The sequence below is a fragment of the Esox lucius genome, chromosome 17 (assembly GCF_011004845.1).
Source record: "Esox lucius isolate fEsoLuc1 chromosome 17, fEsoLuc1.pri, whole genome shotgun sequence".
Lineage (NCBI taxonomy): Eukaryota > Metazoa > Chordata > Actinopteri > Esociformes > Esocidae > Esox > Esox lucius.
Window position 1 is genome coordinate 14,376,008 of NC_047585.1, and position 17,719 is coordinate 14,393,726.

General features: G+C 46.4%; 1 protein-coding gene across 8 annotated transcripts in view; it reads right to left on the reverse strand.

The window, feature by feature from the left end:
- The window catches only part of kaznb (kazrin, periplakin interacting protein b), a 176,555-nt gene that overhangs the window by 77,617 nt on the left and 81,219 nt on the right, over positions 1-17,719 (reverse strand). For 5 of the 8 annotated variants that reach the window (XR_004574632.1, XM_020055634.2, XM_020055632.2 and 2 more), the window contains exon 3: positions 8,581-8,803. Coding sequence is in view for 6 of the 8 variants with exons in the window: in XM_020055634.2 (XP_019911193.2) it covers positions 8,581-8,803 (223 nt within the window). In the remaining 2 variants the exon portion in view is untranslated. Of the gene's footprint in view, positions 1-2,915; positions 2,983-8,580; positions 9,263-17,719 lie in introns of those variants that run through there. The other 3 variants (XM_020055636.2, XM_020055635.2, XM_020055637.2) reach the window with 3 other exon arrangements.

Sequence of the window (17,719 nt, forward strand, 5' to 3'; positions counted from 1 at the left end):
TAACAGTAATAAGCTAAATTTTTTCTTCATAATTTACCAAACAGTTTAACAACCTAATGTTTTTGCTATATCTCTCATTGACTTACTCTGATGTGTACACATCAGAATGGCCAGCTTGACTTGAATGGACAATTGTTTGGTTTTATCAGACATAGCCACCGACACGAAATGCAAAATCAAGAATCAAGACTAAACACTGACAGCTCTCTAGTGTATTGGGTTATGATGCAAACAAACCCACCTGTCAGGCGAGAAACCAATTGTCCAAATGCATTATGGCGGACAATGTACAAAACATTATTTTTCTAAATGGTTCATTCGATATGGATGAAATACCCTCAAATGAATGCTGACAGTGTGTACTTCAAGCCCATCTTCAACACGATATAGCTCATGTTGTACTTGCAGTCCAACACCAATCTGGTGTGCCTATGAGCGTGTGCATCTGTTTGTGACACGGACAGGCACACACACCTACGACGTTGGGAATGTGTATTGAGGCCATCCATCACAGGAGAGCAGTGTGTGCCAGATGAGCAGGAGGGCTCTGCTAAACCTCCCCCTTGTCAGAATGTCACGCTTTGTGTCCCCTATATACAGGAGCGTCTGCCTCTGCACCTCCTCAAACTAATTTTCCTCTGCATACAGTAAGTCTCCTCTCATTGGAGGATGGCTTTATACTGCAGCCAAGGCAACAATATGTACCAGCAGCAATAAAAGGCTCCTCTGCCAAAGCAATGAGGCATTTTAATAGGCCGAGTTGAGGGACTGTACAGATAGCGCCTTCCTTCTTACCCACCCCCTCGCTAAGTTACAGTCGTTTGAAGTCAGGGCTCAAGCAAGATTTAGATGATTTAAGGTGAAAACAGAGGGTTGGAGCGTTGAGCTGGAGAGGGAGGAGCCACGAGGGTGGACAGGAGAGCCAGACACTCAAACACAGGGTGATTATCCGGGCCTCCTGTGGGCAGGTGTACGGAGGTGGAGGGGAGAGGGGGAGAAACGCTGCTGCACCCAGACGGGGGCCACTCCACACCCCACTGAGGGTGTTCACCAGACTGTCAAGTGTCATTTGTCAAGCGCGTCCCTGCCTTCTGCTGCCGTCACATCCAATGCCTCTTACAGGGCGGGATCACGGAGTGGTCGGTTTAATCACGGTCGGTCAGTTACGGGCCGCAGACCTGTCTTATATGCTCCCGCTAAGGAGCGAGATCCTTTAAAGACAACCCCCCCCGCCCCAACCACATCCATCCATCAATCCGTCCCCCTGACCCAGAGGGATACTCCAGCTGTCAGCACACATCTCATCGGCGCACGGTCACATGCCGGTCCAGTCAGGCGCCTACATCTGGTCCGGCCCCGGGTCCGCCGCAGTTGGAGCGGCGTCTCATACGCGTTCCCACGGTAACAGGCCAGACCCATCCTCGGAACCACCCCCCCCGATCCGTCCTTGATCCTCGCCAGACATGCGGAAGATAGATCGGTGTAGAACAGGCAGGAAACAGCATTTCAACCCATACATAAAAGTGCGCCCCCTCCGCTCTGACAAGCAGGGTGTAATAAAACCCAGGTTCCCACCAAGATACAGAGGACACGAAGAACGCTTATTGCCTCATTTCCTGCAGCAAAGCCCTCTCTATATCACCCCATCGTCAACTACGGGGGGGGCGGGGGGGGGGGGGTGAGGAAACATTCAGTGATAATGTTATGAGGAGGGGGCCAAGTCAGGGGAGCTGAAGACAGGGAGTGCAGAAACCGACCCGTGCAGCAACAGCTGTCCCGGCTCTGTCCAGGACCAGCAACTAAAGGGCAGCCTCTGACGGTCTTGACCCAGCCCTTACTACCACAGACTCCGGAAGTCTCATCCAAACCATGTCTTAACTACTCATCTAAGTCCTGTGGGAACACTGAATAGAACCAGATGGGAGGAGAACCACATGAGTTTAATTAATTTACTAATTAATTTACATCTAGCTATCTACACTAATGCGTCAACCATACTCCTATTATCACCATGGGAGGGAATTATAATGGGAAGGAATCTTAAACAGTTCATTTCATGGCCAAAAAATAACTTCTCCTTACATAGCACCTCAGATGAAACGGTTCCTAGTTTTAGGACCCTGAACTGGTTACCATCGAAATCTGCGCACACCACCGAGCTGTGAAGAACACAGTATTAATTCTTGCATACTCACTGAAACTGCGCAGTCTGCCCATTCTTCTTTCACTGTCTGTGAGGATCTAGGTAGGATGTGTGAAATCTTTGATGTAATTTGCATAAGGAGTGCCAGCTCAGATTTCCTGGCCTATCAGTGCGAAGAATCAATTTTCTTTGGTTTTCATGGAATAAGGCAGAAGATGCGGAAGAGCTTAACGCTTGAAACAACAGTGTTTGCATCTCACTGTGATGTTCATTGGTGGATTTATAGCTCAAAACGTGAAAAGGGAACACCTCGAAGAATCTAACAAATATTTATTTCTCTTGGTCACAGAGAGACAAAATCTCTTCTATATTAAAGGACAAGTTGAGACGAATGCACAGGGCAAACTGTAGTAACTGCCTCTGCTGTAATTTTTGAAAAATGTTATATTGTAAGATGAAATCTTATGTCTGTAATAGGATTGGATTGTATAGATTATTTTGGGGAAAAAACATGATTTCATATTTTATCAATATTTGTACAATGTCTTACAGTGTTTGTGCACATGTATTTTATGAGATAAGATAATTTCAGATGTTTCTGGAACTACGAAGCATTACTAGAACATGTGCTTATGGCCATCTCATGAAAAAATCCTATTTCTGGTTAGTCTATATAAGCGAAAATATTAAATTTAACAGGCTTAAAAGTGACTTTCTTAGACCTCCAGCTCCGTATTTGAAATCATCTGTGTGTCTCCTAGCTCAGTCGTACCCTGTCATGAAGCTGGCTCCTTTCCCTGTCTTCTCCCCTCCCTCCTCCAGGTTCTGCTCCACTGCCCACCTCAGACTCAGCTGGCTCCATTAAGTAGCAGTTGTTGTCATTGGCTGCCTGGCATCTCCACCCAGGCCATCTGCTGCCCAGCTGAAGAGAAGAGTCATCATCACCAGCTGCTTAACCAGGTATAAAGAGGTCCCCATTAGTAGAGGTGTGGTCCCATAACCAGATAGAAACAGGGCCCAAAAATGAGAGGTGTGGTCCCATAACCAGGTAGAAAGAGGGCCCCAAAAGGAGATGTGTGGTCCCTTAACCTGGTACAAAGAGTGCCCCATTAGGAGAGGTGTGGTCCCATAACCAGGAACAAAGAGAGCCCTAAAATGAGAGGTGTGGTCTCTTAACCAGGAACAAAGAGAGCCCTAAAATGAGAGGTGTGGTCTCTTAACCAGGAACAAAGAGAGCCCTAAAATGAGAGGTGTGGTCTCTTAACCAGGTAGAAAAAGGGACCCATGGGAGAACTATGGCCCTTCAGTAGGGAGCTATGGAACTGAAAGGTATGTTCCCTGTTCAGTCAAAGTGGACCAAACGACGTGGCTCCTCACCAGGGAGAGGGAGGCACTATACTCCTTGTCTTACAAGTTGAGATCACTTTCCCCCGATGAAAGCACTTCACATCGCTTTGCTAACCCCTACACCTTGTCAGGCCTGAACTTCTACTGAGCGATGACGACAAAAAAAGATGAAACCCAAAACGTAAACATTTGTCTTTCCAAGTCTTCCAGTCAGGGATGTAACATCTCAGTTCATCATCAGCCCATCCGCCTGCACGGTACCAGGGTCCACACTGACACAGGCCTGCTTGTCTACAATGAGCCGGGTCGGTCACAATGGACTCGTTACCAGACCTAGCCTAACGGAGCATTGAGAAACAAACAGACTACAATAGTGTCATTATGTACTACAGGCCTCTACCAGGCAGTGTAAAACAATGGGCGACAATGTAAACACTGATCATACCAGTCTGCTAGAGACACACCGAAGATGTCATCCTGTCAAAATCTACACATGAAGTTCAGCTAAATTATTGTGGCAAAAACCAACATCTCCAATTCATCAAACTCAGGGAAATGGAAGGCCACACACTCAACATCAGAGGGGGTCCAGCACCCGTTCCTCCCTAGCGGAGTGGTACCTCTATGCCTCAGTGCCTCTGGCTGGGCTAGCAGAGGACCTAGAGCCCCTGGAGCTCCCTGCGAGATGATTAGCCTTTCCTCCAGAGAGAGAAAGTTAGGGTGAAACAGAGACCAAATAGTAAGGGGTAGAGAGAGAAAGAGCGATGGAGGTAGAGAGGGAGTGTGCGGTGGTGGGGGGGCACTGCCTCTGGCTATTGTTTGGACACAGTTCCCCTCACGCTGCATTGGCCACAGACAGGGCGCGGCTGGGGGAGGCCAGGCAGGGAGTTAGGGGGCAGGGGAGAGGAGAGGGGGAGGTTCTGGCTCAGCACAGGGCGTACTTTCTCCACATGCAAGTGAACAGGAAGGCGGGTGGTCCCGGGGGGGAGTGGGAGGTGGGGCTTTCCCCTGCGTTTCTGCTGCCCTGTTCCCAGCCTCTGCTTCCACTTCCCCCATCCAGAGCTGCTCCAGAGAATCATGAGGTAATGAGAGAGCACCAAACTGAGGCCAGATGGGGAGAACTGGTCCCTCACAGGCCTGGGAGGCAGTAGAAACCAATGTGGCCCCTAAACACTTTGACCTCCCTTGTCTGCAGAGACAAGCTGAGAATCCATTCTTTTGGAGGTTATTCCTTTCCACGTGACTATGAGTGCCTTTCTCTGGGGGCTTCTTGCCTTAGTTGTACCATGTCATTTAAGCAACGGTCAGGGGTTAAAATCCTCTTTCTTTGGCCTTTGAGGTGGAATGACCCAGTGCTTCAAAGTTCAGAAATCCTCTCTACCCTATCCTTATCATGCTTCAGTAGGATGAAGTGAGTATAGCTTGTCCTTCAATCCATCCACATCATTAATCCTCCACTTTAACCCTGACGTAACACTCAAACCATTTCCCCCTGCCCAACAACTCTGAGCTCAGATTAAAACCAAACTGATTCAAAGCCCAATCCCTCAACCCAGTACTGATTCTTACTCACACCATGTGACAGGTGGAACACCATCTGTTAAACATGTATTCCATATTACAGCTATACAATAATTATATTACTAATAATAATAACAACAATCAAAATCATAATCGTAATGAACTATAACAATATTTCCAGGCTGCTGTGAGTGAGTTGCGGAGAACATTTGTCCCTCTTAAGAAAAGTGGACGCTGCCTTCGATGCGGCGTCTGAGGAGCTTTACGGAGTATTGGCAGGTTCCCATGAGTCTGTGATGAGCGCGCGCTCACCTAGCGTCTGCAGGATACAGAGGATACTGACGATAAGACAGCCCCACTATAAATAATGTAATAGGCTTACAGACGACGCATTGATTTTAGAGGACAAAAATGTTTATATTCAGGCCCCGCTCGCTCGGCTCAGACGTATTGGGCGTGAGGCGGATATTTCACACCGTCTTTTCCCCACGGCCAGACACGTATTCGGGGCGACAGTAATGTAGTCCGTTGGCATTGGAACATCAGCATCGTTTAGGAATGCTAAACCGATCACGCTCATCAAAGTGATGGATTAAGTATAGTAGCCAATAACGCCGAGGTGTCGTCGCCCCCCCCCGACGTTGAATACATTAGCGTCAGCGGCTATAATACGAGGGACTAGGTCATTTGTTACGTTCAGCGTCACTGTGGAGTCAGCATCCTACAGGATATGGGTACTGTACAGATTGGAACCAAGGCTGTGAACACAGTCGAGCGCGTAGCGCGGCGATTTATGAACGAACACGTCGCCGTTTAGAGCACAAACACAAGCCCTGCTGTCACTTTCACAGAAGCTACTTCTGAGTTAGGGCGAGGTTTGGGCCATCATGGTCGTGGGGTGGTTGGTGATTTAGTCCTGTGCCACTGCCAGTCGTTTGTTTTCAAAGGGCCAATTCCAAGGTCAAGGAAGCAGATTGAGCTATATTTTTTATAGCCTTATTGGACATTGTCAGTGATGTTATTGAGGTCCCACAGAGGTGAAAATATGGCAAGATTTAGAAATTTCTGCAGCTTGGAATGTATTAAGTAGGAGTATGTCCATGCATGCTAACCAAGTATTTTCTTTTGGCTAGCGTTGATCCGGCTCAGGGCAGGACTAACCAAGCGACTAACAAATACCCTGATATGGAGAAGATAACACACCTACAGAACTCTTAATCTCTTAATCCACTGAGCTCTGAAGCTGGTCTCAGATAGCTTAAACCCTCTGACAATAAATAACAGAAGAAATCGGACAAATCTAAATCCAACATATGAACAATCCTAAACCTAATCTGGTAAAAATGTCCTGAAACAAATGTCGTACAAGTGGTCAGCTTCATGTGCCATTTCTGTTCAGGGAGCAAATATGCGGCTGAGTTCCCTTCCCAGAATGCAGCGGGTTGAGTGATATGTGTGTCTCTGTTTGGGTTCTGCCTAATCAGCCACACATCACTCCAGTCACCTGACCGGCTGCCCTGCCGTGCGCCCAGCCCGGGGAACAGGAAGCATGACATCACTGGCCTGATGCAGAGGAATGTGAATATGAGGCTCCCTGTTAATGCTGCATGACTGAAGAGGGTTTGAGGGAGGAAATAATGCTCTGAACCCAACCATACACTGTCTCCCATTCCCTCTGTCCTGTAGAGCAGCCTTTCTCAAACCCAGGTCCGCGGACCCGCACCAGTCCATGTAGGAATACCTGCTGATCCACAGCTCATTAAAAAGTCCTACTGATTGAAATGCCGCTTAGCTCCATGGCTAGGCAAATAATCCCTGATGTCCGCTATTTAGCGGTTGGCACATACAAGGTGCTTTCTATTTTATCTCCTGCGAATTTGACTGCAACTTTCAAACAGTTGGAGCAATTAGTTTTAATGATGCCTTGAATTCCATCTAGGACTTTCTGGAATGCACAGTACGTGTCTTCTGTGTTCCTATATGACACTCACAAGCTGTTAGAAGGGACTCTGGAAAAATCACATTTGAAAATAATGCAGGTCTTATTTTCTATACTCAATTATTACTTACTGATCTTCCCTGATGTTTTCATGGACTTTCTGATAGCAATCTGATGAATTTCAGTCACAATTAACTGATTTGACATCTTTGTGTTATTGAGATTATGGCAGTAGCTTAAGGCCAAATTAAAAAGAAAAATCAGATAATTGTTTGTGATACCACAACGGTGTCCTGAAACAGAGAATTGAATTGCTTGATGGACCATATTATTACAATCATCAAACAATGTATTGCATTGGGGTAGTAAATATCAGAGTCAAAAGGCATCAGAAATGCTGTCGAATTAAAAAGCGATGATCAATGGAGTTAAACTGAAGTGCTCCCCAAAGGATGAAGGTTGTGCTTTGCCAGTCTCCGAAAGTTTGAGAAAGGCTGTGCGTAATGGCCTTCTGACCTCATCCAATGAGAGTGTGAGTGGTGATACCCGAGTGGCACCTGCTCAAACACAGTCCGTCCATCCCCCAGCAGAGACCGTAGACATCTCACACCGACCGGTCCACTCTGGGCTTTAAACCCCTTCAGCGCCAACCGTCTCCAGTTGACCTCACCTACCGCTTGCCTGGACACCATCTGTCTCCACACATTGAGAACCGGCAGACAGATCCACCCACGGGGCATCACAGAGCCGCCAGCTCAATACCCCGTGTTTCACTGCTCCCCGACTGGCATCTAAACTCAAGTCAGATTCAGAACACAAACTGCCCGAGGCCAAAAAGGAAAGTGTGTTATCCTCTTCCTCTTTGATGTCGCCTCCCAAACACACAGCGCCCACTAACAGACACGTCGATACCTGCACATTGGTACTGACAAGGCAGACGTCCACGGCAGCTGTCCCCAACGACAGGGCAATATGGGCCTCCCAACCTACTGCAGCCCGCAACGATGAATCAGACAGGAGCTCTGACCCTCTGCCTATTCTCCAGGCTGCTTGTCCTCTGTGGTCAAAGGTCTTCCTAGGCACCGTCTGTTACAGGCAGACCCTTTTCAAAGGTCAACATTTTGGGAATTTGTAAATGTACACGGCGAATGAGGGTGTCTCTGAAAGGGACACGGACTGAAGTGACGTGAACGGAGAAAATGACAAGGTCCGCATCGCCCCTCTCGCCCACGTGCTCCCTTATGTCTCTCCCCGGAAAGACAATTTGCCAGAGTCACGCTGAAGTGGCTGGAGGCCACTCTCCGCTCTCCCAGCCCACACCGACCGAGGCTAGAACCAGGGACAGAGCCAGAGTCAGGGTGAGCGCAGCCACAGAGAAACCCTCAGAGGGTCCAGTGCTGCCTGGGATGCCCTCTCTCCCGGTGCCATTCTCCCACTCCCCCCGAAACCCCTATCAGGCTGCTGGAAGTTTTCCAGGGGAGGAAGTTAGCAGAGGAACAGCGGTTAGTCATCCGGTCATCCAGCTACGCATTCCTCAAATAGTTCCCACACTCATTTTCAAAACAGTCGCACGCACATGTAAACACACGCACACAGACAGAAACACACACAGGCAGAGAGTGTAACTCACCCCGGTAGCGGAGGCTGTCATGGTCGTGGTGGTTGTGCTGGTGGTGGGGGTGGTTGTTCTCCATGGGCGAGGGGGGGCTGCTGGCCCCCAGTTCAGCCAGCCTGCGGCTGGTGGCCGACAGCTCAGAGCGCAGGTTGGTCACCTCCTGACTGGCCGACTGGATGGCCCCATCGATCCTCTGAGCCAGCTGCTTGTTGTCTTCCATCATTTTAAGGATTTTCCCCTGAGGACCAAACCCACACAGAGCGGCATGGTGTCAAGTGGAGCATTAGTGGATCAAGGAACCGAGAACCTCTCCCGCTCTTCGCCTTCTCCTCCTCTTCCAACACTGATTATTTCACGCATAAAAAATGTCAGCAGCCGGGTCCTCTTCTCCCCTCTCCGCTCAAGCCAGAACAGAGCCTCTGTATCTACCTGTTACTGCATGCGGTCATCTTCCATCTGTCCCTGACCAGCACAATGTTTTAGCAAGGAGGTGATTTTCCAAAAGAGAGACTGAATATGGTAGCGAGAGAAAGACAGAGAGAAAGAGTGAAAGAGAAAGAGAGAGAAAAAGATGAGGCACAGCAGCCGAAGAGAGAAACTGAGTGTTCCCGCCGAGAATGTGCTGTGAGCAGCTGCTCTGTGAGAGGACCCAGCACATACAGAGACATGACATGCACTCTTTAAACGGAGCGTACCATGTGCTGCGGCACCGGGGGGGGAGAGGGGGGTTGGGAGGCTGGCTGTTGGAACGAGCCAATCTCCGCCAGTTGACCTCTCCCGCTGCGGAGCGCTTCGCGTATCCCACATCTTACAGACTAGCCTGTTGTGGGTTGGTAATAGGCTTTTTTTATGTAAAGCATGTTTACTCTGTCTTCCTGGTCTCCCTGTCACCACCTCCCTTGGCCTGGCTCTATTGCTGGTGCCTGTGACAAACACTTGTCAAGTGTTCCATCTATTCAGTGCCTCTCTCTCTCTGTTTCTCTCTCTCTTACTCACACATACACACACACACACACACACCCACACACACACACACAGTTTCTTTTTCCACCCCCTCTCTTTCTGTTCATTATATATTCATCCCTTTGTCCCTGGAAAGCGCACCCCCACATTGGAGGAACGAGAAGGGGGTTGGCTCAAGCCCGACTGAGAGGAAAACATGTCAACTCTGATAGCCAACTTGGCAGAGGACAGCCGGACAGAGAAAGACACAGCCCACAATAAGGGTCAACACAAAGCAGGAGAGACTGCAAGAGCCTCAGCTAAAGAACACCGGACCTATGTGATCAAAAACGACTCAAAAGGATTACAAGTTTTAGATCGATCTTAAATCCCGACAAACAAACACCCCCAGATCAATTACTATTTAGAGACAAGTGACGGTTTAAGAGATTTGGGTGTCTACTGGCTTTCTATTGTGAGAATTTAACACTTCTAAACAAAGATACAAATCAGGGCACCATGTTAACACCCTTGCTGAACCTTCACAGATGGGCTGAATCTATTGTCTGTTCAAATGTATATATTCCACAGAGAGAATACACTGCATGTTTGAACAAAGTCAGGATAATAAGCATAACGAGACATAGCTCTGAGCCCGTGTCTAGGCGAGGTGATGACAGACAGTTTACTGGATCGTTGGCTGTCCACAGAAGGTGGACAAAGGCAGGGCCCTGGTGAGACCAGAAAGGATCTCACACTTCTCTGGTAGAAAATCACAGTTTCAATGGAAGGTCAGTGCAAATCCACCACACCCTGGTTTAACATAAGTCAGTAGAGTAATGTGGTGCAGCCGGCTTTGTTTCCACACAGCTTTTATCCCTGCCTCCCAGATACTGTAGCAGTCTAGTTAGTAAAGGTCTTCCAACCTGCGCCCAGACTACTGGAATCAGTAGTCCTGCTGTGGTCCCATTCTACACCATATACAGAGAGAGCGAAAGAGTGTGTTAGAACGAGATCTCTGATATTTTGTTTAAATTGGTTTTCACTTTTGCTATTTATTATTGCTTTCTTATTTTCCACTTGCTTTTGCTACGCAAGGAAATGTTTCAAATGCCAATAAAGCCACCAGAATTGAAACTGAGAGACAGACGAAGACAGAGAGAGAGTCAGAGACCGAGATAGGGGGAGAGACAGACAGTGCCAATGCAGTATGTTACCTCAGGTAAACTGCAGAGTGATGGATGTTTCTCAACAACCAGCAGCATTTGGCAGAAAGCAACGACATACAGAACGTACGGCGTATGTACAGTACGGCAAATACGGCCTGGGAATATGTGACCCACTGTATATACAGTGCTTTGCCATATGATTCAAACCCCTTACCAATTTTACTGATTTACTAATAAAAAAACTGACCATCCAAATTAATTATTGTGATATTTGTTTTATGTTGGGAAAGATTTGTCAGAAAAAAACAAAAATATGTTACTAAAATATGTTGAATATGCATTCAACCCCTACATATTATTATTGAATAAAATCACCTCCACTGCAATAACAGCTTTATGTAATTGTATTTTATTATTATTAGCCCAAAGTGGATCAAGTTCATTGGATAACACTAGTGTACCACAATCTTCAAACAGTGCCACAGATTGTCAATGGAATTTTGAATAGGCCACTGGAGGACATTCAAACATTTGTTCTTGAACCTCTCAATGTTGCTTTGGCCTTGTGATCATTTTCCAGCTGAATGGTGAGTATTTTGCTCCATCCATTCTTCCTTTAATGTTAATATTGATATTTTAATTAAATGCCCTTGCTGATGAAAAGCAGCGCAACACATAGTGCTTTGAGTTAGCAATGGGCACGGTTAGTCTAATATTTGAATAACCGAAATGAACCCTTATTCATTTTTGTCCATTTTGTTTTGTTGATTTGGTGATCATTTTGTCTGTGTTGCTGCTAGGAGCATGATTATTTGGCAGTATAAAACCATGCATTGTGTAATGTAAGCATTTCATTTTGAAGAAAAGTTGTGATAATTGAAAATGTTACTGTTTTGCACCACACACACACACACACACCCCCGCACACACACACACACCCACACACATAAACACGTGCACACACACACGTGTGCACACAAAAACGCTTGGGGCACCTTGGTAGTCACATGGCAAAAATAAAATACAAAAAACCCCAAGAATTTCATCCATTGGCTTACAATGGGAAAATGGTTGAATCTGGTGGATTCGTTTTTGTGTACACGTGTGTGTATGTGTGCGCATACTTGTGTGTGCGGTGGAATACAGTCAACATTTCAAATATCACTACTTTTCTTCAAAATGAAATGCTTACATTACAGAATGCATGGTTTTATACTTTAAATGCAGTGAGATAATTATATATATTTTTTAATGGAAGTCAATGGGACATTTTTGTCCACGAAGGTGTCCAGAGGGAGTATCTGGCACTACATAAAATATACTAATGCAATCAAATACATTTTGTTGCTAATCTTTGACATATCCAAGACTCTAATCTCCACTAAAGCCCCATGCCCCTACTATTTATTATATGAAAAAAATACAATTCAAACAATCAAACTGCCATTTAAAGGTTTTGAAATCGTATTTCTTAACACGTGTTTTTTGTTGAAGTTCGCCAGGGCCGCAGCGGTGTGGTGGCAGAATGACGGAGTACATACTTATAGCTTATCTTATAACGTTAGCATGTGGACGAAAGATAACTAATTCAGTGGAAGTTGGAACATATTTACCCGCAAAAATGTTTCGGCAACAAAACGCCGTGGGAAAGGCTGAAGGCTGTTGGCAGTGGTGAAAACGGTGAGTTAAGCAAATAGCATTTGACTAGCTTAGCTTACTAGATTCTCCATCCAGTAAACTCAGTGTTTTGTGTTGATAAATATTGGCTTCTAGTACTGTAGCCGAGTTCGGCTTGTCTACCACAATGGTTCCTCCATATGCGCGCTCAGTCTTTTTTCACACAAACGGCCTTTGAGCCGAACGTTAGATTAAAAGGACACCCACTCCTTTGGGCGTTATGTAGTAGCGCTCAAGCTGTTTTAGCTTTTTAAAAACGTGTTTCGGGTAACTGAATACCATTCGGGTAATAACACATACTATTCGGATAATAAAACATACTATTCGGATAATAAAATAATCTCCAATGCACATCCCTAATTTGAGTTTGGCCATAAAGCTTTATCTTTGTCATGTCACCACAGATCCTTTTGTGCATATACATGCATATACATAGGGTTGGAGTGAAAACAACCAATAAATGTAGCTCTCCAGGAAATGGGCTGAGTACCCCTGCTCTAACTTCTTTGAAATGGTCTTTGGTGTTCATTTTCCTTCAGATTCACAGCCTGGTCCTTTATGAGTGGTTTTTTTTTATCCACAAAATGTGACAGCAACTTTAATGGTTCACAAGTGGAGACCGCTGGTAAGGTAACTGTGGCCTCATTAGCACCATTTCTTTCATCTGTGTAAAGTGGGAGCTTCTATAGCACAGGGTTTGAATACCTATGCAGTAAATACTTCCCAACATAAAACCAATGTCACATACAATTCAAGATTTGGAGTGTCAATGTTTTCAAAAAATAAATCCCAAAATAACTAACTTTCAACATACCGCTTGTAATTCAATAAAATGTGAGAAGTGGTGTGAGGTTTGAAAGGCAGTGTAGATATCACACTTCCTTCACACCAGATTACTATCGCTGTTCAAACTCTGGCCAGTTACACAGCTATAATCAGTGAGACCATCAGCGTCACAGAACACGGCTCACAGTATCTGTGTATAATCAGTGAGACCATCAGCGTCACAGAACACGGCTCACAGTATCTTGTCTATAATTAGTGTAAATATCGACATAACATTGCTCACAGTATCTGTCTACAATTAGTGGGACCTGCCTCAACAGCCCTGTTGGGTCCCTCGGATCTGACCACGTCTGGTTATCATCGGCCAAACGTAAATAACAAGTCGAGGGGCTATGGCAGAGCAGTGCGTGAAACCACTGTTTGTTCTGGGGGCGGGGACTGTGCTTCCATACGCTGGGCTGAATGATTCCGGAGGTCAGGGGTCAGCTTGAGTCCCAGATAAACATCAACAGTGGGGCAGACACACTGAGGTAGTGTGACCATTGTATCTCCCCATCACAGAGTTCTCTGTCTCCAAAGCAAAAGAATGTCCGATGTGTGTCATGGCTTTACGAGTGAACCCAGCCCTTTAACCCTTCAATCCAGGAAGAGTTATCCTTCTCTCCTCGCTGTAGTTCTTCATACTTTCCTAACTTTACCCCAATGTTGTTGCTGGTTCATTCACTATTTTAAAGCTATTAGCGGGATGTGTAATTAAGTGTGCCAGAGGTGTGCTGTTAAAAAGAGCTGTCGATAAACAGTCACCATGACTGTCTGCCTGGGTTAATTGAATATCGACTTCTCCTCATTACACTAGAATGCTTTCCATTTTTCCCAATAGCGGAGCGATCGTATAGCATGGTTAACTATTTATAAAGCTCTTATCAGGGGCCTGGGAGGGTGAAATATCCACTCCCACCAAACCCACTTCCGAACGTCCATCACATACTGTGAGAAAGAGGGAGTGAGATGCGTATGCGTGTGACTATACTCGTGAGAGAGAGAGGCAGAAGAAAAGTGAGCGTGAAGGAGAAGGGGGAGAAAGGCAGGCAATCATTGTGCTAGTAGTAGAAAGAGAAGCTCCGTCTGTGTGATGGAGTACGAAGGTCTGAGGTAGATAGCCGTCTCGTTTTTTTTTTACGAGACTGAAGGAGCAGTCAGTCAGGGTGAGGACGAAGAGCAGGAGGAGGAACAGCTGACTGTTAGAGTTGAGCGGTGTCGTTGGGTCAAGGACTCCTCCCACGGCTACTCATAGCGACTGCCGTCTCATAGCAACACCCGGCTATGGCAGGGTGCGCAGGCAGCCGCTTCGGGGAGAGTAATGTCACTTCCTGTCAGAGGGTGGAAGAGCCCGCTGAATGAAAACAGAGTGCCCATCACGGACAGCGACAGCAAGATGAACCAGGAGGGTGGAGTGCCCGCATTGCAATGGGAAAATGAGTGTCGCTGTGCAGAGCCTCGGTGTGGTGGTAACATTCTGCAGCAAAATGGCTCCCGCCGCCAGAGGCCCGTCTTTGATTCCCAATTCCACCCCGGGTGTCCCTTCTGATATACTGTCAAAATACAATTTGGAAAAATGTGTTGCAGAGATGCAGCTGCGCCATTACCACCCGGGTTTGAATTCTGGCAACACAGCATCCCAACAGTGCTCGGGAGTACTGTCTCTGCATCACCCGGGTCTGTGGAAGGGATGGCAGACAGTGTTGCCCTTCCGCGTCACACTGTAGTGACTATGCGGCTGGTCCGGCAGCTGCAAGCTAAATAGTGGTAATTAGCCGGAAAGGTTTTTAAACTACATGCGTAAATGTTCTGGTATACTACTTGGTTGAGCGAACAGTTCTATACTTCCTTGTCTTTTACTGTCCAGAGCCTGCTGTGATGAGGTGCGGACCCGGGTTGGGGCTTCTGTTTGACGAGGGAGTCGTGCAGAACCATGAAAATCACTGAGACCGTATGAGATGGAGGTGTGTCGTATTGCTGTGCAGGGAATGGGATTCAACCCCAGTGAATAAAAACAATGAAGGATGCAGTCTTTGCTTTATCGCTGAGGAGCGTAGGTCTGTCTTTCTCTCTCAGTGTAGCAGACACGAGCGAAACGACACCGATTTAGGGTCAACGCTCCGAGGGAAGTTTTCGCACAGACGGAGGATTTATGCAAATGTCACAGTTGGAGGGAAAAGGACATTTATGTAAATGTGAGTGACAGCCCCCCCCCCCCCACACACACACACACACCCACCCCCCCTGAACACCCGGGCTGAGCAGTAGCAGTGTGGCACATTGGGACAGAGGGGCATTGATGGAGAACCCGGCGGATGGCGGAGGGCGGAAACTGAGCTCTCATTCTTCCTTTGCCGTTTGGCTGCCTCTCTTTCTCTGAGCCTTCCACACAGTCAATGGAACTGAGCCTAGGAAACAGAATATCCAACAACCGAGCTCTGTGTTCTTGTAAAAGAAAAACCCCAAAACCCACAATAAATCAGTCCTTTATTCAGCCCTGCTGCGAGCCCACCTGCCTCCATCCCAATCAACCTTTGGCACCAGCATATGTAGGTGTCTTCTTTCGGACTGTTGATGCTAGTATACTTTACCAGAGCTGAAGCCTGTTACAAATTCCATGGGAGGAGATACAACCTGGTTCACGCTCAGAGTCGTACGCTATCAACAGGTTACCGATGCATCAAATGTAGCCTGAGTCATTGCTGGCTCCAAGGCCTGAACTGTTGAGAGATAAAGTTCATCCCAGAAGCAGCCTTATGCTGTCTGAGATAACGCTTGGAGGGAGCTTTTATCTGCTGCTGTGAAACTCACTGCTTTCCTTGATCTGTCGGTTCGTCCGTCGATCTGTGTCGGTATGTGTCAGTGTCTGTCTGTCAGTCGCTCTGCGGAAGAGAGCGCCTGCTAAATTACTCAAATTTAAAAATGCCTTTCCGTGTGTTTGCTCGTGTCAACTCCGTCCTTCCACCATCTTCAGTAGCGCAGCAGTAATACTCAACACAGAACATGGCCTCCCACTCAGAGATAAGGGCAGACTGGGGTTGCAGAGCGTGAAGCCAAGGGCCATGATGAGGATTAAGATAAAGCCCTTGGGAAAGACACGGGGGAGAGGGGGACCTGTTTGATTGAGAATAGCACTCAGAATTCTGCACTTTGATTAGAGCCACTCAAATGGCCCCAGTGCATCTCCTTCTCCATCTTTCCCTCTGTCTCTCTTCTGCCCCCTGCTGTGTGTTTGGTGAAACTGGTCTGCCGGTATCCATTGATTTTAGCCTGCAAAGGGAGCATATATTACCGGTAATGTTTTATGTGAACTATCATAATTTAGGATTTGATGTGATCTATCAATGGTTTTATGTAATCAACGTATGGTATGAAACATATTTTTGGTTCTTCAGTAAAGTAAAATAGTCAGATATGATTACAAATCCCTCAGCTAAAGGTTAGTATTAGTGTCAAGATATATGTACATGCCCCCCAGGTAAAGGTTAGTATTAGTGTCAGGATATATGTACATGCCCCCCAGGTAAAGGTTAGTATTAGTGTCAGGATATATGTACATGCCCCCCAGGTAAAGGTTAGTATTAGTGTCAGGATATATGTACATGCCCCCCAGGTAAAGGTTAGTATTAATGTCAGGATATATGTACATGCCCCCCAGGTAAAGGTTAGTATTAATGTCAGGATATATGTGCATGCCCCCCAGGTAAAGGTTAGTATTAATGTCAGGATATATGTACATGCCCCCCAGGTAAAGGTTAGTATTAGTGTCAGGATATATGTACATGCCCCCCAGGTAAAGGTTAGTATTAGTGTCAGGATATATGTACATGCCCCCCAGGTAAAGGTTAGTATTAATGTCAGGATATATGTACATGTCCCCCAGGTAAAGGTTAGTATTAGTGTCAGGATATATGTACATGCCCCCCAGGTAAAGGTTAGTATTAGTGTCAGGATATATGTACATGCCCCCCAGGTAAAGGTTAGTATTAGTGTCAGGATATATGTGCATGCCCCCCAGGTAAAGGTTAGTATTAGTGTCAGGATATATGTACATGCCCCCCAGGTAAAGGTTAGTATTAGTGTCAGGATATATGTACATGTCCCCCAGGTAAAGGTTAGTATTAATGTCAGGATATATGTACATGTCCCCCAGGTAAAGGTTAGTATTAGTGTCAGGATATATGTACATGCCCCCCAGGTAAAGGTTAGTATTAGTGTCAGGATATATGTACATGCCCCCCAGGTAAAGGTTAGTATTAGTGTCAGGATATATGTACATGCCCCCCAGGTAAAGGTTAGTATTAGTGTCAGGATATATGTACATGCCCCCCAGGTAAAGGGTAGTATTAGTGTCAGGATATATGTACATGCCCCCCAGGTAAAGGTTAGTATTAGTGTCAGGATATATGTACATGCCCCCCAGGTAAAGGTTAGTATTAGTGTCAGGATATATGTACATGCCCCCCAGGTAAAGGTTAGTATTAATGTCAGGATATATGTACATGCCCCCCAGGTAAAGGTTAGTATTAGTGTCAGGATAT